The 24,516-nt window shown below is 45.1% G+C and overlaps 1 protein-coding gene and 1 non-coding gene across 4 annotated transcripts; one reads left to right on the top strand and one right to left on the bottom strand.

Moving 5' to 3' along the window:
- The first annotated feature begins 367 nt into the window (after positions 1–367).
- Positions 368–493, top strand: LOC149362874 (U5 spliceosomal RNA). The gene has a single exon (XR_016289273.1). It is a non-coding gene; the product is annotated as a U5 spliceosomal RNA (small nuclear RNA).
- Positions 494–2,210: 1,717 nt separating this feature from the next.
- SpdS (Spermidine Synthase) lies at positions 2,211–23,665 on the bottom strand. Of its 3 annotated transcripts, none has more exons than XM_089573289.1 (9): positions 23,496–23,665; positions 21,793–21,925; positions 18,344–18,464; positions 16,625–16,717; positions 10,934–11,087; positions 9,072–9,155; positions 6,323–6,468; positions 3,661–3,783; positions 2,211–2,391 (listed from the first exon to the last, which is right to left on the bottom strand). In XM_089573289.1, the coding sequence occupies exons 1-9, from the start codon at positions 23,500–23,502 to the stop codon at positions 2,377–2,379; spliced, it is 876 nt and encodes a 291-aa protein (XP_089429415.1). In that variant the 5' UTR covers positions 23,503–23,665; the 3' UTR covers positions 2,211–2,376. The 3 variants fall into 3 exon arrangements, with proteins under 3 accessions (XP_089429415.1, XP_089429416.1, XP_089429417.1); XM_089573290.1 differs by lacking the exon at positions 23,496–23,665 and adding an exon at positions 22,643–22,826; XM_089573291.1 differs by lacking the exon at positions 23,496–23,665 and having other exon boundaries at positions 18,344–18,535; positions 21,793–21,922.
- Between the last annotated feature and the right edge of the window lie 851 nt (positions 23,666–24,516).

Raw genomic sequence — 24,516 nt, 5'->3', positions numbered from 1 at the left:
AGACCAACGGTTGAGACTGGGACGCCGCATCGCACGCCGGATTTCCAAACGATTCACCATAGATTCGCAGCGCATTACCACTGTCGTTCGCATGGATCCGCCAGAGAGCAGCACAATCGTTCTCTCAGACAAATGCCGTGTGCAAGTTTTTTGGCTGTAAATTTAGGGCGCTTACTATTTGACGCACATATATCTGTTCTTTCAGTTAAGAGGACAAATTAAAATAAATATTCCCAGCGACCCAAATAATAATGGTGCTTTGTATCAAGAGCTGAAGAAGTAATTTTTGCACAAAACAGACTGCCTAACTTGCGTTTGTTACACGGCTCACGTCGGTGGGGACCTTTGGTCTATCGGTTACGGTTCATCGCTCAGGTCTCTCCTCAAATCCACGTACTAATCTTTCGCCTTTTACTAAAGATTACCGTGGGGAGGGACACTCCAATGAGCCTATAGGCCAATTTTTGTGAGGCCTTACCCGTTTGGGTGAGGCCTAATTTGAAAATCGAAAATCAGAATCGCTGCAGATCACCTCTCGTGATTATCACATAGTACGCGTTCTCTGCACACATCACAGACCCTGGGCCCACTTGCTCAGTGTTTTATTCATGGGTGGACCTTCACTTTTAGGAGAAACGGTTATCTCTCCGTAACTTTGGGTTAGTGTACACCTCAATCGCGCTTTCAGGTGGCGGTGGTGTCCACTTATCGGTACGCCCAACACCGTTACACGGGTTCTTCTAAATGCCTTATTAAATTTATTAAAGCTACCGGTTCGCCAGCAGCGCTGCTTCGCCTTCACTTGCGACATCGTGTGTCACCACCATCGCGCCAGAGATAATGCGCTGCGCATCGCGTTACACGTGTAACGCGAAATGCGATACGCTACTGTCGCCTTCATGTAAACAGAGCTGATGCCGTCGCTCTTCGTATGTGCACTAATGTGCACGCCTTCGCCACGCTTCTAGTTCACTACACCCACACCTGATTGTGTTCGGCAGAATGTACTCGGTTCCTACATCAGGTGCGACTGCAGGCGAGTTGAATTTTTTTTTTTTTAGGAAAGGAAATTGCGCAGTAATTGTCTCACATCTGGATGGACACCCGAACAGCGCCGTAAGGGCAGGGAGAAGAGGTGCCTTATGCGCAGGCGAGTTCCAACTTTCCTTAAAGCGAAAGCTTTACTGGCCTAGACAAGCCAATGTCATCGGCGCCGCAATTTCACCTTCAAGTGAAGGAGCGGTGGCGGTGTGGCAGCCATGTGACATATCTTCTCTCATTATCCTTTATCCACTCCCTTAAGGCGCAGTTCAGGTGTCCACCGAGTACACTGCACCATTCGCGTTGACAACGCTGTAGTCTCCACTGATTTTGATGACAGGAAAGGCCCACAACAGTTGGCTCCCTGGGTCAGTGGACACACAATCTCATTTTCATGCAGGTGGCGTTTGTATCCGCCTGCAAAAACTTGCTTTCCCTCAATATTCCATGCTTAGCAATGCTAAATCACCAGCAATTTTTTGCATACAGGTACAGGGTGGTCAGTACATCTTCAATCTTCCATAACTTGATTACCACATCAGAAAGAGCCAAAGCCCTTTAAAGCAACTTTTCAATGCCAAGGGTCGAAGCCCCTTAAACCGACTTTCCAATGCCAAGGGTTGAAGCCCTTTACAACTTTCCAATACCAAGGATGTGCTCCCCTCAATGTCCCCGGAGCGGAGGGCCCCCTATGCCCTTCTAGCCTTGGTTGATTCCAGAGGCGGCCCGGCTGCCACCATCAATTCTTCGGAGGAGGCAGCCCTCACTCTGACATTACCATCATTGTCATTGTCAGGGCAATGCAAACGATGAAAAAGTAGCCTGACATGAAAAGGTGTGCTTAGTTGGGTGAACGGTGCCTAAAATTAACAGGAGTGCCACACATCATGCGCCTCTTTTCTGGAATAACTTATGTCACGAATAAACCAATACTTTTTATTTACATTCTCACATTTCATTATATAGATGGTGTGTAGATAGCATGCGTGAAAAAAGGCTGAAAGGAGGCGGGGAGCAGAGGGATGTAGGGATCAGAAAATTTCGGGGGGGTGTTCCAACACCAAAACAACCCCTGTGTTCCCAAAACAAACCAGCATTCTCTTAAGTGCCAAGTGCATAAGAATTTCCCCCTCAACAACCTAAAAGTCATTAAAATAAGCATACAGCACTTAGCGAACTTAAATATCACTTTATTCACTGTAAAACAAAAATAGCATGGCCGTTCATATTTAATGTAGCGCACACGGTAGAAAAATGGCAGCTCCAAGTGTCAGCAACTACCTCCAACAGCACTCAGAGACGCGGTTCTGCACCCGCAAATACCTGGCTGCACCCTCACTTGTAGAGTGTCTGAAAAGTGAAAAGAAAACAAACAGTGAATATGCACATGATGTTGAAAGCACTTGGAACAACATTAGTTAATTAAGGCAGAATGAAACCACAGCATGTAGTTAGGGCAGCTGCAGATTAAAAAAACAATGAACAAACCCAGTGCTCAAACAGAAGTTCCAGCACTAGCACTGCGCAAGTGATGACCATACTGCTGTTTTGCACTTTATAACTATATATTTCATTTGGTGGTACCAAACAAGCACAGGCATTATAGGAAGCCCTATTTTTACTATATAAGCGAAATGCATGTTTCAGCACCGCTGAAGGTGGGCCCCTAGTGCATACTATATGTACAGAGGGCAAAACGCATGTCTAGAACACGCTCTGAGCATGTTTCGGGCGTAACACGCGATAACTAACGCTTGGATTTGGTTAAAAATGGTCTGGATGTAAACATGGGCTTTTAAACTCATAGAATTTCATCGTCATTTTTTGCCTTCTTGGTTGCAGCGGCTTTGGGAGCTCCGGAACGCAGAGTTTGGTTGTTCTAGGCATGTGTTGCCCTCTGTACTGTCGGTCCCACTAGGTATGACGGCACATCAATAAATATAAAGTACACTACCTTAATCTGAACAACTCGCTGATATGGCAGAAAATCCTTCTTAGTAAAATCTCGTTACAAGAGACATGGTTACAAGAGACACTCTGTTACTAAGGGCAACTTTTTTGGGTTCCCAGAGTAAATTCTTCACTATTTAGAAGAGACACAACCCAGATATGCACATGCAACGAAGCCGACATCGTACCAACTCGTATGCGCTGCACTTTTCATTCCCTTGCCTCGATTCATGTCACACATCACATAGTTGCGATTACTGTCTCGCTGCACTGATATTGCCATATCACAGACTGCGTGTCCTCATTGAGAGATTGTGAACTTCCTCTTCAGATACTTCACGGTTTACAGCCCTGACAATGTATTCAATGCGGATGAACTTATCTAGTTTAACTCCTCAGTGTTTCTAGAATTTTTGGTTACAAGAGACATATTTCTCGAGTCCCTTGAGTGTCTCTTGTAACGAGGTTTTATTGCAGATGTCTTAAAACATTGCATTCAACTAGTGCTTCCTTCCTACCAACAGCAGCATGCCCAGAAACCAGACACCACACTTTGGCAGTACAAACACATTCTTATCATTGCCAAGAAATGTGACCAACTGCTGTTCCTGATGCAAAGAATTTGCCTGCTCATCAGTTCCTAAGCTCAATACAACGTTCTGCACCCACCTGTTTGACAAACCGGGGCAGGGCCAGAGCTGCCTGGTGCACCTCTGGCGAGTAGTAGCGAATCTTCATGCTCCGCAGCTGCTCCTCTGTGAACTTGTGCACCGGGTTGCGGAAATCTGTGTCCTGCACAACGGATTTCGAAGGAGCAGCAACATATACCCATTTCAGTTTTTCTCCCTAGAATTTAACAAGTCCACGCTAATTGTGGAAACACCCCTGATGCCCTTTCTGCTGCGTGCTTTCAAACTGCCCCAATGAGCCCCAGTGCATCCCTTATGCATCCCAATGGTTCTCACCTTAAATGTGCACTAAAGAAGAATCTGAAATCGCCTTTTTTACCGCGGGAACTTGATCTACGCTCTCCAAACATTCTTGGAAACTTCGAATTATTGCCGTGTACGGCCGATTTCTCTATTAAATCGAATTAAACGTCCCGGCTCCCACCTTTCTTTTTGAACTCACCTCTGAAAAGAGGAGGAGTCAGCCAACGCGCAGAGCTCCTCTTAGCCAGTCGCATCGCGGCTGCGCTTTCATTTTGTCTTTTAGGTTTCCATGAATTAATAGTTTCAGTTGCAGACAACACAGCCGCAAATTAGGCCCACGGAAATAAACATACGCGTGGACCCTTTGCTTTCACCGATCGCTACCTGTCACACCACCGATGGCAGAGCAGCAAGCCGCCATGCGGCTGGCTAAAAGGCACTCCACATGCTGGCTGACTCCTCCTTTTTTCAGAGGTGAGTTAAAAAAAAAAAAAAGGCGGGTGCCAGGACATTTATTCTATGACTACAGCGCAAAGAACGGGACAAGAAGAAGGACACAGGCAGAGACACAACACAGCGCTGTGTTGTGTCTCTGCCTGTGTCCTTCTTCTTGTCCCGTTCTTTGCGCTGTAGTCATGGAATATCGGAACCAACTCGCCCAGCAACTTACCAGGACATTTAATTCGTTTAGTAGGAAAATCGGCTGCATAGGACAATAACTCAGCGTTTCTAAGAATGTTCGGAGCATGCAGATCGAGCTCCCGCCGTAAAAAGACGAGCTCAGAATCCTCTTTAGTGCACCTTTAACCAATTTTATGGACCTTGCAGGATACATGCCTCTCAACCAGTTTCAGGAACCACATTGTAAAAATTCTATTATGAATTTACGCATGCACTGAGGCACTTAGCAATACTGCAAAGAAGTAAACATTACAGTGTTGCCGCCTGAACCCTCCAAAGAGTTCAAGGGACCCTGAAATGATTTCGTTGGGTGTATCCTAGTGCAACAGATCTGTAGAGGAGGTCTTTGTTAGTATTCGAGTCAAATTTGAAAGCTCTGCGCAGACCCTAATGTACCAGCAAAAAGCCAAGCACTGTTGTAACAGGAAAAGCAAAATGAATCCTGCAATCTGCAGTAAACATCTCTACATTGCTAAACTTCAGTTGCATTGACCTGATGTAAGCACATAATTTTTCCAGTGACACAATGGCTAAATGTGGGCAGGATTCTCCTTGACACAAGCTGACCTACTGTCTGATGTTTTAGCCCATTAAATTGGTGAGCAGTCTGCCAACAATAGCACTGCAGCGGGTCAGGTTACGCCAAGCAGAATCCTGCCATCAAAACTTCTCTTTGCAATTACGATGATTAGCTGCTTTGGTTTCGCAGCTCACGCAATGCTGACTCTTACACAATTGAGGATGACGGAGCGAGCAGGCCTCTCTTTAAGCGGTATTCACACGGGGGACACATCGGCGCGGATGGATGTGCAACGTCACCGATCAGCCAAAGTCTGCCCCTGCTCTCAGACTCACTATTCATATGGGCAGCAAGGAGCTGCTGAGGAAGGGTCGAAAAGAAAAAGAAGGGGCCTAAACAATACTCTCGCGCGGAGTTAGTGTCAGGACAGCAGTGGCAAAAAAAAACAAAAAAAACACGAGGGCAAAAAAACAGTACAGTTACACAAAAGGATGGGAGATAAGACAAAAAAATTCAGGGGGCACTTTGGCTCTCTAAAGTGCTGCAAGGCGAAAGCCTTTCCTGGCGCACTGTTTGGCACTGACTGCGAGACTGTTTGTGCTGTACTAGAGCTTTATTTGACTACACACTACAGCTACACACTTTGACTGTTGACTTCGACTGCTTCTTTAGCACGACTCTGTCTGCTTCGATGAGTTCGGTTGTATCCATGGTTCTGTTGGCAGTAATCAGGTATGTAATGAGGTCACCCACGAACCCCTTACGCCCCCTGTCAGAGCGGACGACAACTATTTTTTTATTATTTGTCGTGTGCTCCAAAGGCATCCGTCAGGCATCTGTGGGTGACCTCATTACTTCGAATCTGCGCACTCTGACGTCATAACCATTTCAACCAACCGAAAAGCGTGATACCTCTACAACCTTCTGTCGCCTTAAATAGGGATACAGACAAAGAAAGATGGCAGCCGTTGCACCCTATGCATGCCGCCCTTTAAGAAAGCAGTATCCCTTCAAGAAAGCAGTCCAAACACCTACACTTCAAGCCACAATGTGGTTGAAGGGTCTGTTCAATTTGCTATAAGCAGAACATTCCAGCAGCTGCACAGCAATAGAGAGGTTGGGGGGGTGTTATGCTAAGAAGGAGATCAATGGCTCATTAATGGCCTCTCTCTTGGAAAAAGAGGGCTGTCACACTCACGGGTGACGTGGAGCAGAGCAGGAAGCCAATCTGTCCACTGGGGTAGGTGGGTGTGTAGATGGAGGCATAGTTGACCACTGGAAACAGGCTTCGGCACATGTCCATCATCCCCTCAATCAGCTTCAGGTCAAACCACATGGATTCACCTGCAGAAAGTCAATAATGATGTCGAGAAATGGCGTTACTTGAAGCTCACAAAAAAAGGGCAACTGCTGCGCGCAGCTTCATGTCCCAGATGACAGGATTCATCGGATGGGGCACTTTCTGCACTACACTTTACGTGCAGAGAATTAGGAAGGCGGCTCGTGGCGGTACAACCTGATTCTAATCATGTCAGCCACCTCATGCACATTACCAGCACAGAAAAATTCCATCCATATCGAGTAACAGATGAAAATCGCACCGCCAGTTAGAGTCCTCGCAACACACATTAAGGGGGGACACTGGTCTTAGACCTGTTTTCCTTACTTTTAGTCCACTCCTAATGAAACTGTACCGCTAAGCTTTTTAAGCTGATTTCAACAATGAAATTACCTTTCTCATAAATTAGTCGGTTCCCAAGACATTTAATCTTAATCATTCATTCATTAGTACCCCGGCGCACAAAAAACTGCTCCAAGAAAAATAATTTTTAATCCATGGCTACATAGCATGGTGAGTAAAGAGTGCAATAATCAAAACCTTTTTTCCATTTTACCCTCATTAGTAATTTTACAAGAGTTGGGATATCAATATTCCAAGTGTGAATGTAATGCATCGATAAACTTTGCGAAATTATAAATTTTTGAAGTGCGACTGAACAAATCTGCTTCGATTATTGCACACACTGTGCCTTCAGCTTCCCTTAGCAAACAATATGACATCTCTATCTGTCCCAGATGTTAAGATATTGACATACTAAGACGGCCAGATGTCCAAAACTTTCATGCCATTAAACTGTCTGCTCCTGCATAAATTCAGCCCACACGATGATCTGAATTTAATATTATGGTCAAAATGCTGATTTCTTGAAGGGAAAAATTGGTACAGTTGGAAAATAACAGCTGTAGATTCCACAAATGTCATTTTCTGAAATCAATTTTTTAGTCATTCTTTGGTCTCAGAGACCAGCGTCCCTCCCTTAAGCGTGCAGTTTTTATTTTTTTTTATTCTGATACCCTGTGCTCACAGAATGATCTGTCATGCATATTGCGCATATCCTTCTCTTAATTTTCACCCCTCAGAAACAATGAGCCTGGCATGGAAGAGAGCACTTAGCCACATGGCAACATTACCAGGCTGACGATGGCATACTTTAATCTCGTGTTTTAGCTGCACAAGGTTTCTGGTGAAATCTAGGTGATGAGCACGATGACTACCCAAAACATTTCCGCAGTCCACCCAGACAAAATCTGACCACTGGTGGGATACGACGGATGTGCAGTGGCCTTTAGATTAATAGCAAAAAAGAACATATAAATGCCGTAAATGCACCATTTCAAAAGCAGTTCACACAGCGAGAGGACAATACTCAAACAACTTGGTCATGCAGGCAGAGGATACAATATGGCCAGTTCAAAGTGCATTCTTCTTGGCAGCAATCTTCAGGCCAACATGTGTGCAGGTACCCGTCGAATCCCAATAAATGATGGCGATATACAATAGCTGGATGGCTGCATCCAGTTGTATGGACAGCAAAAACCTGCTTAATCCTTTAATGGGGAATGCAGGGCAAAAATGCGATTTTGATTTTAAAAAAAGATTCAATTTCAATATTTTAGTCACACAAGCTTCAGAAACTATTAATTACTCAAGATGAAATAATTAAAATTTCGGTTATGTTTTAAAGGCACAAAGGTACAGCATCCCTGACAAGTGCACCAAAATAGGCGCAGTGGTTCAACAGTTGACCCTTAAGCCTCATCATCATCATCATCAACAGCAGCGGCAGCCCCTTAAGAGCCTGGTCTTGAAAAAAAAATTTTATTAATGAACTCACAGTCAAGAAATCTTCACAGAATATGTACTTTTGTGTGCAGATTCTAAACAGTTATTTAATTTCATGTAAAACAATTCCTTGAGCACTTATGGAATTTTTATGCATGTATTTTGCGAAGAGTTTTGAAGAAAATTTATTGCGGGAAACTTGCTGAAATGTACGCCATTGGGTTCTCTTGACACTAAGGAACGTAAGGGTAAAATAGTCTTCCTGCCTATTACAGAACTTAAGTTATAGGGTTTTGAAGTTGTCGCTTCAGAAATGAGACAAGAAGTGTGTATTCCTGTTTCTGAAGTGACACCTTAAGTACCCTATAACTCAAGTTCTATGACAGCCAGGATGATAGTTTCACCCTTATTGCATTCCTTGGTATCAAGAGAATTCAATGGCATACATTTCAGTGAGTTTCCCGCAGCAAATTTTCTTCAAAACTCTTCGCAAAATACTTGCATAAAAATTGCACAAGTGCTCAAGGAATTGCTTTACATCAAATTAAATGACATATCTTGAATCAGTGCACAAAAATACATGTGCCCTGAAAATTTCATAACTATGACTAAATTAATAAAATTTTATTTTCACGAGAAGGCTCCCCACTTAAACACAGTTGTGCACACTGTCAATTCAGGGCTTCTTCTGCATGTGTACGACAGCTAGTAGTGATCCCTTTATTTAAGACAAATTTAGCACAGCAACTCTCCTGCCACCAATCATCCATCAGCAGTATCTGCCCATAAAAGCTGGCCAGAGGCAGTAGAAGGACTGCTTTACCTTGAGAGCAGAGTATGCCACCTGGCTTGAGAATCCTCTTGAGTCCCTCGTAGTAGGGCTTCTGGAACAGGGCTTCCGCTGGCCCTGCACAGAAGACCAAACACAGAAAGTTACCTTGAAAGCACCTTGAAAGTTACCGAGGCCAAGTTGGAGAGCAGCAGATCGCTTTCAACCGAGTTGCTGAACTGCTCAGCTTCACTGTACGAGAGGCTTGCACATTGCAGAAAGATAAGATGAATAATGGGCTCAGCAACAGGAGCACTGCACAGGTTGCAACAGATGTGGCACATATACAGGCCGTGCTACCTTTCACCTACCAGCCCACTTACCAAAGCTGAAAAGAAAAACGATGCCTAAAGAAATTAAATTAGAAAGGAACAGATTCCAAGAAAGGTGCCTTTGGACCTAGGGACCATTTGGGCAGTTATGAAGGGGCCCGAGAGCTCTTCAGAATATCGGCCACGACAGCAAGACGCATACTAGCAACTCCCACAGTAAATAGAAAACTTCAATTTCCACTAGCTTTCAAAATTTTGCAGGTGCCAAAGTAAAGCTAACCAGTTTCATATTTGCACATTTAGGCCAAGCAACCTTGCTGGTAAATTAGCTAAGAAACAAATCCAGTACTACACAGATAATGCAGAGGCAAGCTTTGCCTTCTAGCCTGAAGCTGGACTTGCACTAAATTCTAAATGGCTGAAGCATCAGAAGATGTGTGGATGTGCAGACATGCTGCCTAGCAAGCATGCAATGGCTTGCTTTCACTTTTGATTAGCTACATTAGCTGTCACGACAACAGCGATGATGATGATGATAGTGAGCACTCCAGCAGCTGCAGTGCCCCCTACAGCACGAATACAACAGGCACACAAAGAACTGGATTTCCACTCTGCAGATTGAAGGACTCCGTGTGTGTGGATGTCTGGCAGGATCCCGCGCCATGTCGCCCAGTAGCAAAGTCTTCCGCAAGAGAAACCTGCCTAGCTCCAGGTACCCTGCCTGACCTCATATTGGCAAGCGCTGGGTCATACCTTTGTTGGTGAATGCAACGTTTGCGATTCCCTGCCCCAGTCTTTCCGAGAAACTTCTCATGCTGGGCAGCATCAATGCTGCTTGGGAGAGCCCGTGCCACATTCCTTTGTTTCTGAAACTTAGCATCTAGGTATATCAATGAATGCTAATTTCGAATATGCATTTAGATTTCAAATATCTCATCTGGAAAGGAATATATGGCAAAATAAAATATCCCAATTAGGTCATTTCTTGCAGGCCTTTTTAGTAATTTATCATTTAAAGAAAGGTCCTTTAAGAATAAGCAGACATTTTCAAAGGCCCAAAGCACATCCTAAAGCCAACAAAATGTCTATAAAGTCATTTAGTTGATCATAAATGAATAACAAAATTGACAAGAAAAAACGATGTGGCAGTAATCACCCCGCACTTCGCCTAACTGCTAATATACCATGTTTAAAGGAAAAAAGAAAACTTTGGGATGTGCAGTGGACCTAGGGAAATGCCTGCATATTCTTAAAAAAGCTTTTTTTAACTGATAAATTACTATAAAGGCCCGCAAGAAATGGCCTAATTAGGACGTCATTTTGCGATAAATTTTCTTCCAGGTGAGGTACTTGAAGTTTAAATGCATATTTGAAATCAGCAGTCTATGATACACCTGCATGCCAAGTTTCAACAAGTTATGGCGACAAATAAAAAACAATTTTTTAAGCCCCTCATCCCCCGTTAAGACCTTAGTGTGGAGAACTAGTCTGCCTGTCAGCAGCAGAAATAAACGGTACCCTCGTCTACGACACCACAAAGTCCAGCAGTTCGAAAATGGTGCAATCCAAGAAAAACGACCTCACCGATGGGATCCGAGGAGTCTGTAATGACGACATCAAACTTGCGCGTGGTCTCCTTGATGAACTGGAAGCCATCTCCGATCTTGAGCTCCAATTTCGGGCTGTTGAAACCCTCAGCCATGAAGGGAAGGTACTTCTTGGAGACCTCCACAACTTTCTGCAGACATACAAAAGTCCCACGGCCGTGAGCCACATTACATGCCCCGATCCAACAGATTTAAATGTCGCCATTAAATTTTTTTAAAGCATCAGACAAGGCGGACGGTAACTAGGCCTTGCTTGCCGATGCAGGTAAGGCAGAAATGTACTAAACAGATGACAGTACAAGGGACAAGAGAAAGCCAAAGTTCACTTTGAAATACTTAAGCTGTTTATAATGGTGCATTATTGTGGGAGGCCATTTTCTGGAAAAAAAAAGTTTTAATAAGAGATAAAAACAGCAAAGTAGTGGTCTGTCTTTAAAACCACATTGTTTTATCCTAATAAAATGTTTAAAAAACGATGAAAAAATTCACTTTAATTTTAAAACATATGCACTAAATATGCACGTCACAACAGGAGTCATAGCTTTAAAACAATTAATCACAAGGCAAATTGCATTCGTGGTTATATACATAAAGACTTGTACTCTGCAATGAACCAAAATAGTTATACCATGTATTATCACTGTATGATACTGGAATGATTGAAAACAATGGTTTTCATACACATATCTTTTCCGCAGAAACGCAGCAATAACAAAAATTATTGCACGAGTTTATTTATTGTGGTTCACTGACAGCTAAACATATGCTAAATAGCTCTTTAAAGTTTCATTAAAAAAATCTTTCAACGAAATAAAGTTAGGCATGCTTGTGTGAGTTCCGAGGAAAACAACAACAAAAAAGATTGGGAATACTAACTACAAAGGCCATAAAGTAACGTCCAAGAGGGTTAAAATCGACCATATATTTGGCTCAGCTCCTCTTAGCCTCGCTTTTACTTGCTTCTGGCCGTACGGCAGCTCACTTTTACTTTCTCGTGGTTTTTGTGGCATCAGTAGACTGGTGAGAGGATTTCCAGATATGCTGCTGGTCATCTGTCAAGTCACCTGTTCAGTGTGTGCAAGCCAGTTTTGATCTCCCAATGTGCTTAAGGATATTGGCATCCCTCTGAAGCTGCTTTTGAAATTACACACAGCGCCATACAGACCAAATTTCAGAGTTGGTAGGCTGACATAACCAATGTGTTCCAAACATTATGCATCCCTCTAGTGAGCGTTTGGTTATCAAAAACAATAAAATAATGTTAAACAATTATCATTAATCTAAACTGGAAAATTAAGAAAAAATAACCGATACAAAAACGAGGAAATTATTTTGCTGGGAAGCTTTGTTTCAGATCGTGAGATGTGCAGGGGGGTTACAACTTTAGCTGCATCTTGAAACCTTAATTAGAAACAACTTGTGTTGCAACTTTTCCGGGAATGAATGGGTATTTTGATGAAACAAAATTGTCAAAAAATTCATTAATGCTCACCACAAACATGGGGGGAGAAAAAAAACAGCTGCTGTTTAAAGCAGCTTGACGAGTTTCCATCCCACATTAAGTACAATGATAGGAGTGGTGTACACAATGAAAGGTACTATGTACCATGTGCAAAAACAATTTTTTAATTATACAATAACACGTAGGTGTCCAAAATGCCTTGGGATGTCACCAGGAATATCACAGCACGTTAACTCTGGCCATGCTGCCATCACAGAATGCGAGCAATGCATAGATGGTGACTCGGAGATTGCCTTCTTTCAGATGTATTTCTTTGGTTCATGCTCTTAGACAGTGTGGTTAAATGACTCGTTGGCATTTTGGATTTCTCTGTGAAGGCGCTTTTTGAGAGCCTGTAGCTGTGCTAGTTGCTGGAAAACAGAATTTACAGTATAAAGAACCAATTTGGGTGGCATATTTGCGCACAAGTCTTGCACATCTTTTCCAAGCCTCCAACCAGAGCCAAAAGTTTTAAAATAATCACACAGGTGTGAAGAAATCACGACATGAGGTTAGAAAAGAGCAGAGTAAAACATATCAGTGTTCAATAAAACATACAATGTCCCTTTCTCGCTTTGCCCGACTGCTGTTAAAGGATCGGCTGACACTAGGAAAACTCCCAGTTTTGGTTTAGGTGGTGTTGATGAAAAACTTTTATGTTTAGGAAGGGTTACTGGGTTATTGGGGCACCAGTCCTCGTGGGGTGGGGTACTCAGTCCAGGACTCCAATAGCTTCTGCTATCCTGTGGGCACATGCAATCAGCATCTGGTGATTTATTAGGCTAGGGCTGGACAGAGCAGCTCCCCATGACGAGGTAGTGAGGTGGAGTGGGGTATAGGTGACTGCCGGGACAGGGGGCGGATTGGACACTCCCATGAGAAGTGGTTTAGAGTTGGTTGAGCACTGTTCCATGACGGCCAGCGAGAGGGGTATTGTGAAAAAAAGGCGTGCCTGTGGAAGAGGTATGGTGAGGAGTTTGTCTGGAGTTGGCGCCATGCCGTGGCATCCGCCCTGGATACGGATGGGTCGAGTGGTGGAAGTATTCTTTGTTGGAGTCTGTGTTACTTGAGGATGTGTGAGTATGTGAGTTGCTCTGTTGGCAGTGCACTGTTGAGTGCCAACTGCCCGTTGCCTGGTGCCAGGCCCGTAAGTTCTCGGGCAAGCACATGTGCATGCTCACTGCCAGGAAGGGACACACGGATAGGAGCCCCAACAATGTGCACCATGGGAAGTGTGCTGGGATCAGAGGTATTCTTCAGAATGAGTTGTGCATCGGCAGTGCAGTGGTGGAACTGGCAACTCGCTTCTTGTAGCAGCTTTTGTAGCAGAAGAAATCGCAGTTTGTAGCAGCAATTTTAAGTTTTGTAGCAGGAAAAATGGCATTTTGTAGCAGAATTCGAGCTTTTGTAGCACAAAAAAAAAAGCTTCGTACCAAAATTTCATGCCAAAAAACAGTTATTTTAAATAAAGAAGCTTTGTTGTATTTCTGGAACAGGCATTTGCTCAGACGTTTTTAGCAACCACAGCCATGCAAGAGCAAGCTTCAATCTCAAATGCAGTTTAAAGTGCTTGGTTCCTTAAAAAGAGCCGAAAATAAGCAAAACAGGAGGTTCTCCTAAAAACACTGCCGTTTTTATTCAGAAGAGCGACATAACGAGATGCTCAACAGAACTATAAAAAATGATACCGTTGTTAAAACAAACTTTCAGGTACTATTTCTTCCCTTTTCTTGATCACTCCAGCTTAGACAGTGCCGCTGCGAGCTTTTCCTGTCCATTCTTCAGAAGGGCTTGTCCACTCTCAACGTCTGCAAAATGTTTAGACTTGACACCTTTTGTGAAAAGCAGCTCAGCATTGGTGATCATATTCCTGGCCAGTCTGATCTCTTCTTGTGCCTTTTCTTCATTCTGGCCTCTTTTCTGGGTGTCTTTGTCCTGTACATCACAGTCTTGTTTCGCTTGTTTTGCACGGGTCTCTTCTCCTGCATCCGCCTCCAACTGTTGCAGCTGACGCTTCCGCGATCCTTTCACCGCTCTGATTAATCCTTGTGTCATAGGAATGGCAGCTGGATTTTCTGCCCGATATAAGTTAGTCATAAGTTTTGTTGCCTTTCAGCTTTGACAAAGACATCGAAGACGTGAAGTGTCCATCCACACAGGCAGTGCGCTGACAGTGGTCCCTTTGTTCACCTTCAATTGCAAAGCAGCGATGGCGATGTGGCTGCCGGCAGATGCGTTGCCGGAAATGTTGCCGGCAGACATCAGTTTTGGTTTCACGGAAATGAGTTTCGGTTTCGTTCTCGGCAGAGTTATTGGAGTTATTCAGAGATATTTCGGCGCAGGTGTGGCGCAAAAGTAGGCAAAAAACCGATTTTGTAGCAGCATGTAGCAGGATTTCCCATTTGGCGCAGTTTGGCACAATTGGCGCAGCAGTTCCACCACTGGGAGTGCAGTCCGGATGCATACGCCTGGCAGGTGGCCTGGGAGTCAGTGACAGCCTGTGTTGTGCTTGCATCATTATGTAAGCATGATGACGCTTGCAGTAAGGAGAGGGCGATGGCTACCTCTTCCAACAACCAGCTCAAAGTCAAGGGGACCATGTCTGTCCTCGTTCGTGACCACTATGAACATGGCCGGCTTGTAGTAGCAGCTGGTGGGGTCCGTTTCCAAGGGAGCGGGCCAGTGCCTGCACTCTGGCCAGTCCTTTGCCTCTGTGATGACTGGGACCTATGTCTCGTGGAATGGGTGCCACCTGTACCTTCACACACAGGGCGGGTGCTAGGGGCATTGGGTCGGGTGGTAGAGGTGGATGGGGTGGCGGGTGCCCAAGGTGGCCAAGCAGCCTTCTGCCTCTGCGGGTACTTCGGAGACGGACAAACTGGCCGGCATGCTGTGCTTCAGTCAGTTCTCTAACTGCATTGTGGATGTCTAGCTGGTGCAGACACTGTGCTGAGGCATGTTGGGAGATGTCCGTTGCAGTCTTGATTGCCGATCGGAGGAGAGCATTAAGCGTTACATTTCTGCACGAATAAATATGTGGTAAGGCATGTGATATGCAAGATGGCTGACGACGAGTGCTTGCTTGATGTGCAGTGCGTCCATCTCTTTGAGGCCACCTTGGCGATCGGATATGCGTCTTATGTGTGTAACCTGCATGATTTATTTGTGAAGGAGGTGCGTTGTGCGAGTGGCTCTGCCTGGACTGGCCTGGAAGTAGAGGCCCAGGAAGCGGAGGCGTTCTATCTGTGGTATTGGTAATCCTTCCAGATGGATGGAAATCGTAGGAAGCCTACCTGATCGTCGGTGCTGCTTGCTGACTGCAAGCAGTTCTGACTTCTCTGCCGCGCAGGTCAGGTCTGTGGCAGTCGCGTACCTCCGAACCATATCTACAGCTTCCTGGCGCCATCCGTGACCCAAATCATGACGTTGTTCATGCATAGGGCATGATGAATGTGGGGAAGAAATGGCGGTAGCCCTGCCATAGCGATGTTGAACAGTGTTGAAAACAGCACTGATCCTCAGGGTATTGGTCGTCCCGTAAAGATGATTGTGCTCGAGCGGACATTCCCTGCGACAATGATGGCAGTGCGGTCTGTGAGGAAGGTATGAACGTAGCTGTACATTCATGCTCCGCAGCGGGACGTGGTGAGGTTGTCAAGGATAAAGTTGTGGGACATGGTGTCGGAAAACAATACATTTTCTTACAGCAGAACTGTAAGTGAGTAGAAGCTCTGAAGAAACTGGGTGTGCCCTCTTGCCACTTTGTTTAAAAAACGGACAGTTATGGCTCTAATAAAGGCTTGAAAATAATATGGGTCACTGAACAATGTTAAGAAGGTTTTCACATTCGATACTGGTAGAAAACCAAAAATCTCACTTTTCCCGTCATTTCAGTCTACACACATGTCCTCAAATCTTGGTTGCCTGCACACAAAGCAGATAAACGATCCCCAGGATAACGGTGCATCTCAGTGCAATGTTCGCTGCCACACGCCTGATCACACAGGCGATCAATGAGCTCTAGTTGAAAAAAATTAAACGTTGTTAGACCCTGCCTGTTCAGTGCATACCTGCTCTCATGAGTCATGACAAACTAGGTTGGCACACTTAAAAAAAAAAAAAAGCAACATTAACATACACCAGTTACTGACAGCAATGCTGCGTTACCTCATCGATCTCGCACTGCGTGACCGAAACAACGCTGGGGTGCTTGACGACTTCCCGTGCCACACCACCATCACCCCCGCCAATGATCAGCACCTGCACAGACCTCGGGTCACAACACAGTCCTGCGGTACCTTTGCTCTGACCCACAACAAGGATGCACGTGAGAGATGCATTTAAGCGTATTCATTCAATGTTTACAATGCAGAGGATAAGTACAGTCCACAAAGAAAACACAAAAAAGAAACCAAGTTATTACTCCGCAGACAAAACTCAACTGAAAGCGTTGGAGCTGGCTGCTACAAACTAGCAGTCTACATGCGGAGAGAACCACTAGAACTCCTTCGGACGTGCTGCGGACATTATGACATCCGTAGGACATCCATGGGAGTTGTAATGTCCACTGGGTACAGGCAAGTTTGCCAGAAACAGAAGTTTGGGCACTTGAGAGTACGGTCAGAAACTTGGTCAGAAATGGTGCGACACTGGGCGGTCATGGCAGCAATGCTTTATAGCAGAGGTGGCCAGACAGGCATATGCAAAATGCCATAAAAAAACATCTTTTTAGTGGAGCGCCACAAAATAATGGGGGATGTGGCAGCTTTTAAAATTTCTTTCAACAAAGCTGGTGGTAACAGTGAACCCTACTCATGTAGTGATTGCTCACTGTGCCTTTGCATTGCAATGCCCCATTCGTGAAGCAAGCACCTTCAATTTCAGCTGTCTTTAGAGGCAGAAATGGGAAAAAGCTAGGAGGGGGGGGGGTTACAGATGTCATGTATCTTAATGAAGCTTTTATCTCGGCTCTTCTTTCTCTCTGTCCTGATCACTTCTGCCAAATTGTGCAGGCAGGTAGTACTTTTGTTTCTGTTCAAAAACGACTCTAAAGCTAGCCATTTTGATGACCCCTGCTCCCTGCTGAACAAAAAGTCGTTAGTCATGTATGTGGCAATTTCAGGCATTTCATGGACCGGGTCACCACTTGCATTCACCAATTTGCCAGTTTAGACAGCAACAACATGTGTGTCAAAGTTTCGCTCACAATGTCTGGGATGCCACTGAAGCATCATTAATGCATTAAAGGAGCGCAGTGCTGCATCATAGGGAGCTGAATTCCAGTTTCCTGTTAATGTTTTATAGAACCGTAGGTGCGCTTTCCCACACAACTATGCTGCCAAAGGCAAGATGGCCGACTTCTTTATAAAAAAAACTGCGACTGCTACAGGACAACCGCTAAAGGTGTGGATAAAATGTAAGAAACGTATTTTGGAAGAAACAAAGAAAGAACAAGTCCTTCTTGCTTTGTCAGCCATCTTGTCTTGGGCAACATTGTTATGTGGAAAAACGCTTGCAGAATTCTGCATATCCCCTACTGCTCCAAGCATTCAAGAAACCCCAGAACTGCCCTTTAGCAACAAGAAAAGTATGTCTATTGTTCAGCATAAGTGCTTTCTCATCTTTTTTCTTTTTATATTTCAGTATCACAAAAATCAAGGCCCAACTATTATGTACTTTGCAAATGGCAACCAGGTGCTATGATGTACTGTAATAACAAACATACGGATCCTGTGTAGGGCGCCTCAGGTAAATAAAATGCTAAAAACAGTCTAGTTGAGCATGACTGAAGACTACTACAGCAACTTCTCAGCATAAGAAGAAGCTAACCAGCCCGCAGAATGGCACGATATGCTAAGTGAGAGAAAGCGAAATGCAGGCACTCACATCCTTGGGGTCTGGATGACAGTTGAGGGGAAGGAATGTGATCATCTCCTGGTAGGAGAACTCGTCCCGCTCTGTGCACTGAATTGCATTGTCCAAGGCCAGCACAGTCCCGAACGACTTGCTGAAACCACGGAAAGTACACATGTCTCAATGTAATGCATCTGGGCATGCTTCGTAGGCTGCTCTGTTTACCTGAAAACAAGAGTGTATACATAAAGCTCACAACACACAGTCATACAGTACATTAGCCGGAACATTTTCGGCTGACACTATTTTAATTTCAGGCACTGGGTACCCTTGAAAGTGTTCAACTGTTGAGATGAACATTTCTCCGCAGCCATTCTAAGTTTGTACGTCAGACATGTCTGAGTGCCTGTTGCCACTTGCACGCCGATTATAACACAAGCTTCTTGAAAATGGCTGGCTTGAAAACACGAAAAGTCTTTGCATTGAGAAATCGATACAGTTGGCACCTAAGACCTTCAGTTAAAAGCTACACACTTCCAAGAAAATCTTCACGAGGACAACCCACAGCTAAATGCTTAATGGCTTGTGCAAAGTTGCTTTTTTGGTACGCTCTTAGAGAGGCCACGAAACCCATTCTCAGTGCATTGTTTTGCCTGTTGGTTGCATAGAATGAGTTATAGTAATGCTATTAGCATTGGTCATACTGCATATATTCTGGTTTTTAATATTTTAATTAGCTCGCAAAAACAAATTCATGGCGCTGATGGTGTCACCACACAGTGGTGGTTTTCAGCAGTGGATGTGACATCATCGGGCGGGAGCTTGATGACTGGTCAGACAGTAAATATACTGCAAACTGCGCTAATAAATGAATATGCATTTTACTATGTTTTTGGGTTTTGTATTAGATCAACAAAACCAACACGTTTTCCTTATGTAACAGCACTTCAAAGGAAGCCAAACAAAACAAACACCACCAGAGGCTTTGGCTATTGTTCTGCATCGAAGCGCTTCGGACCTCTCTGTACACATCTCTGAAATGGGAAACAGCACTTAAGGCTACTCTCTATGTAATCTGAGAATGGCTTCGCGGAATCGACCTTCGTTCGGTCCCAGAGAAGGACACAAAGAAAAAAGCCATTCGTTTCACATTTACCAGTGCGCATCGGCAGCTTGAGGAGGATCACCGCGCGTGACCACCAGATGGCGCCACTTTCCCGCCATCAACGCGCAGTGGCAGAGCACAGTACGCGGGGGTGGTAGCGGCGCGTGCTATGCTTAAAAAGTATCTCGCGCTTGAGTTTGGATAAGTCAGGGAAGGCCATTGACCAATGTTTCCATCTGCGCTATCGACGTGACGATGAAGCATCGCTGAGCCAGCTGGGCATCCACATGGTTGCTGCAACCATGGAAATGACACTGCCAGCCTTGGCAAGGAGGAGTTACAGCGAACAGGCAACCATGCAAACTTCGGCGACGTACTGAGATAGGCTGTTTTGATTGGTCTCCTCCCAGTGTCATCAATGGGAGAGGGAAATGGGAATGGAAAGCCCCGCCAAAATAGGGTTGACGGCAGAATTTTGTTTGCTTGGATTTTGAAATTTCTTCGTTGATTAACTCCCGTTCCTATGTATCGATTCCTGTAATTCTTTTTGAGTCAGCATCTGTGTGACATAAAGAATCCACCTGAAGTATAGCCAGCATCCCTTCAAGCAGTGTTTCGCAGCCCCTTTAATGATATATGCATCACACTCGCCGATCTCCAGCCGCAGGTCAAATATGGTATAAGCATCTCAGATGCCAACACGAACACGCCAGCTTTGCAGTACAGTCGAGTCCACTTTATAATGGCCGCAGTTATAATGAACACTCACTTATTACAAATGAGAGTGAAGCTACCATTATAATATGTGTTAGAGCTATGGCACTGGGTCTCGGATAGAATGAACAACCATAGTTGCACCACTCTGTTATAATGAATGTGGAGGTGCCATAAACTTGCCCCCGTAGTCGAACAGTACAAGCTCCCTGCCAGCGCAGAGGCTGAATAATGTTTGCCAGCTCCTGTGATCCCCAAAAAAAGGAAGTGTTAAGACCACCCCCCCACTACCAAATTATAGAAGTTCCATTGCAACTGCAGTTAACTGCTGGCCAAGTGCGCTCCTCCGTCAGGCTACAAAGATCAATCTGTACGTGCGTCTGTGCTAGCTGGGCAGAGAGTGTTAAGTAGGAGAGGTGTGGAAAGCGTGAAAGTGGAATCACTGCACACAGTCGGTGACCCAACCAATGGTAGCAATTTGATAAGTTTGAATGCCAGTCACGAGGTATGTATTGTTGGCCCACCTGGCCACGTGGCGTGCATTGCTTGCTATTCAGATCTGTGCTACTGCATGCAGGCAGAACGCAGGCAACACAGGTCCTGCTATCACATGTGCTGTGGTAGCTCCACCGCTACATCCTTGTTGAGGATCGCAGATGAGAATGCTGACCTACCACCAGTTGCCGTGAACTCCTCAATTGCTAGTGGTATCATTGTGTTCCTAAAGCGGCTCGTCCGCAGCGTCTCTGTCAGGAGCACATTACCGCGCTAGAGAGCTTAGAAAGCAGCTTGACAGAGTCGCTTTGAGGAAAGATGTCTACAACAGACTTAAAAAAAAAATACATAAACACCACTTTTGTCTGGACATTTTTTGGTTGTAATAAAGCAAGTCCACTTACTACGAACTTCGGATATAATGAACACAATCCATGTGGCTGTCAGCTTCATTACAAGTGGGCTCGACTGCAGTTCCAGATGACCTCATCAGCTTGCAAAGTTTCCACATTTTATTTATTTTATTTATTTATTAGTACCTCAAAGGCCCACTAGGGGCATTACATGAGGGGTGGGCATACATATCATTGAAAAAAATCACTGATGAATGATTTGAAGTATTCCAGGCCAGGATGGATGAAAGCTGCAGCGGGGAAGTCGTTCCAATCTCTTGCGGTCTGGGCGAAGGATGATTTTAGGTGCGCAGAAGTAGATGCTCGAGGTGTATGAACAGCTTTCGGATGACTAATGCGAAGTGAAAGGCGGTATGCAGGGGTGATAACGGATTGACTCAAATGCGAATGATAAAACTTCTCCGATTTCTCTCCAACTTGGCTACCATGTGTCTTTTCACAGCAACTTCCTCAAATTCTATATGCGGCAGGAAACCTCAGTTACAATAAACACCAAATTTGCATAACGCACTGCACGTAAACAGGTAATGCACTACGTAAACAATGAGCATAGAAAAAACTAAGTGGCTTGTGTGCACGCATTGCACTTTTGTGCATCAAAGGCCTTGAGTTGCACACAAGTATTGTCGTACACAGTATTGTTGTACACATGTATGGGCACACATGTATTGTCGTACACAGGTCTGTCTTTAGCAGACAGAAGAACCGTTACATTGCAGTTGCCCTTTCACAGCATAAGTGAATTTAAGCAGTACCTCTTAAACACAAGGATGTCTTGAAAGTTGGAGCGCTCTTGGTGAAGGACCTTTTCAACGTCCACAGAAATCACAGGATTGTTGTTGGTGTTTACCATTTCGGTAAACCATCCCTCCTTCATTACGTTCATACCTGCAAGCACAGCAGAAAGAGAGGATTGAAGGCAATACCGTACGGCAGCGTTCAAGACCGATGCGAGCCGATTCTTCAATATCAAAATTCCTAAACAGCATTCACAAAACACCCATCTATTAAGCTACCTCGACCCCCAACAAGCGCGTTCACATGCCAAATGAAGGCATGCAACAAATTCTAGCGCGCGCACAGCGCGAAACCACAGCAGGAAAGGAGCGTGAGTAAACGTGTCTGCATTATAGATTACTGAGTCATTTGTTTAGCTCAAACGATAAGCTCAATTAGTCGAGCGGCCAGGTCGCCGGCCCTTATTATCCCTTCCTTCAGTGCAACGTCCAGTCGATACACGAAATCGCGATTGCAAGGCTATCATGCCATGTCGACCACGCCTCCAGCAGCAGATTCGCAGGTTGTAAACGTACTTCCTCGAAACGAACGAGGCTGATGGGTCTCGAGGCTCATTACAAGAGCTGTGGGCGCAAGTAGTACAGCGTCGTCAAATAAACGCACACTGCGTCCTGCAGCGGCACGATCATGCGATTCTTAGTGCAAGCGAGGTTTCATGAACGGCACCCGTAGTGACACCCGGACGATCGAGCGGGCGGACAAAGAAGTTATATGAGTCCACGAATGCTAAGGCCGGTCGGCGTACAGCTGCGCGCATCTTTTATTCAGCGACAGACAGGCTGCGCGGCCGCCTGGCCGCCTACTCACTGGATTCGTGTCGAGCCCGCGCGGCAGATTAGCCGCTGCGACAGGTGAGACGTCGCGCACGAGTCAATGCAACGATGAATCCGTTTGAATCGATGCCAGACGCGGAAAGCAGGTGCGTCGGCGAGACAGACAGACCGCGACGAGCACGATCAAACGGAAGCACGTGCTCGCCCTTTTTCTTTTGAACGTTTCCGATTCGCGACGCCAACGCCGCCGACGGAGCGTGCGGAGCGCGCGCGCGCGCGTGGTACGCGTGCCGACGAAATGCTGAATTTGCCCAATCGCTCAGTGGTTCGATTACTTCCCTATCCGGCATTTGGGTCACGCTGGGGCAATGCTGGTGCAAGAAAATATGACCCGAAGATAGAAAGTCTTCTTCTGCATGACTTTTTGCAAGGTCCCGTCTCCGAGCTGTTGTCTCGATCGGACACGTGCACGCGAGCTCACGATCGTGAGAAATTTGGGTGCCACCCTTGCGAAGAATGTTGCGCGGTTGTATTAACTGCGAGCATTAGTACTAAAAGAAGCATCTTAATTGACCGGTTTATGGTATAATGGGCCACATATTGCAATTCGAGACACGTGCCCGATCTGAACTGTACGGAGAGCGAATGCGCGTTCCCTGAATTTCTCCGTAGTTCAACAGCCTTAGTAACCTAAACATGAACCTTAAAGCCTGCATGCCTGCCGTTGTGCGATAACCCCCTACCCCCTTCGTTTTTTTGTGATCGTACATCTGCTCAATACATATACGTAGATTGCATGCACTGTAACGTTTGCTCATCAACTGTGTTAAGTAACGCTTGCGTGCAGGTGCAAAAACTTCTAAGGGTTTCTGTAACAATTAACTTACGGGCCATGGTTAGTCTGGTTAGTATGGTCGGCTTGTGTCCACTTGATCCCCCGGGTGCCGGTTGTTCTCACCGGTTCGACGAGTGCGTCTGGTCTGAGAGAGCGCAGCTAGTGAGAGTGACTGCAACGCGTGCGATTAGCTATCGCACATTTCCGGGCCGCAGCCCCACATCGAACTCTTCGCCTCCGCGCAGCTGGCCTCGCTCTGCGGTAAGAGGTATTGGTAGCTTATCAGATAAGGTGCCCTGATGCTGTGTCGGCTACATTGACAAGGAAGAGCAGTGGTTTGTCGTTAGCTCAAGGCTGTTTTCGTCCACGTTGCGACTCCCTTGCCAAAGCAAGTTCCCTTTAAATGTCCATCTTGAGCCATTCGCATGCACCTTTGTCACATATTATTACCTAACACTGTGCCATTATTTTCAGGACTGTTCTCAGTGCCGATATGCACTGCTTTGTGGAAAATTTGTGTTTGGTAATCCAACCTTCTTGTATTGAGGTGCCCAATTTGGTTCTAGAGTTGTGGGTTTATCAATATTTATCATGACAGCTTACTGAACATCTGCATTGTGGATGCGAAAAATTCAGGCTTCACACAATTTTCAGCACGACTGCTTTTTGTTCCTGGGTTCCACTTAACAAGCATTCTTTACATTAGTAACGCACTTATCAGCCCACCTGGTTCAGAATACCATGCGAGTACAAAGCAGTTATTTAAATGCGCAGTTGGCACACTTTTCTTATACATTATTGCATTGTTGACAAATAGAAAATGCCTTGGTAGTTTGCCAGCAAGCAATGCACATTTTCTAATACACCTTTCCTAAAGCACTAGCTGAAATAAGAGGTAGTGTTTACTCATCAAGCAGTAAATAAGTGAAAGTGAATGCGTATGACTTGAGAAAAAAAAATGTTGCCATTGAAACTCGGATCTTGACTTGTAACTTTAACCAGTGCAAGGACAAGAAGACTGACCTCTGGGCATTAGTGGAACATGTGGGTGGGTTTTAGTAGTATTTAAAAAG

The sequence above is a fragment of the Amblyomma mixtum genome, chromosome 2 (genome assembly GCF_055824585.1).
Source record: "Amblyomma mixtum isolate Tamu chromosome 2, ASM5582458v1, whole genome shotgun sequence".
Taxonomy (NCBI): Eukaryota; Metazoa; Arthropoda; class Arachnida; order Ixodida; family Ixodidae; genus Amblyomma; species Amblyomma mixtum.
This window is presented reverse-complemented; position numbering and strand designations above follow the sequence as displayed.

Excerpts from the sequence above, each read along its gene's own strand:
- SpdS (XM_089573289.1), bottom strand. Across the intron at positions 9,156-10,933 it reads AGACTCCTCGGATCCCATCG|GGCCAGCGGAAGCCCTGTTC; the intron begins GTGAGGTCGTTT and ends TCTTCTGTGCAG. Across the intron at positions 6,469-9,071 it reads TGGCATACTCTGCTCTCAAG|GTGAATCCATGTGGTTTGAC; the intron begins GTAAAGCAGTCC and ends GACTTTCTGCAG.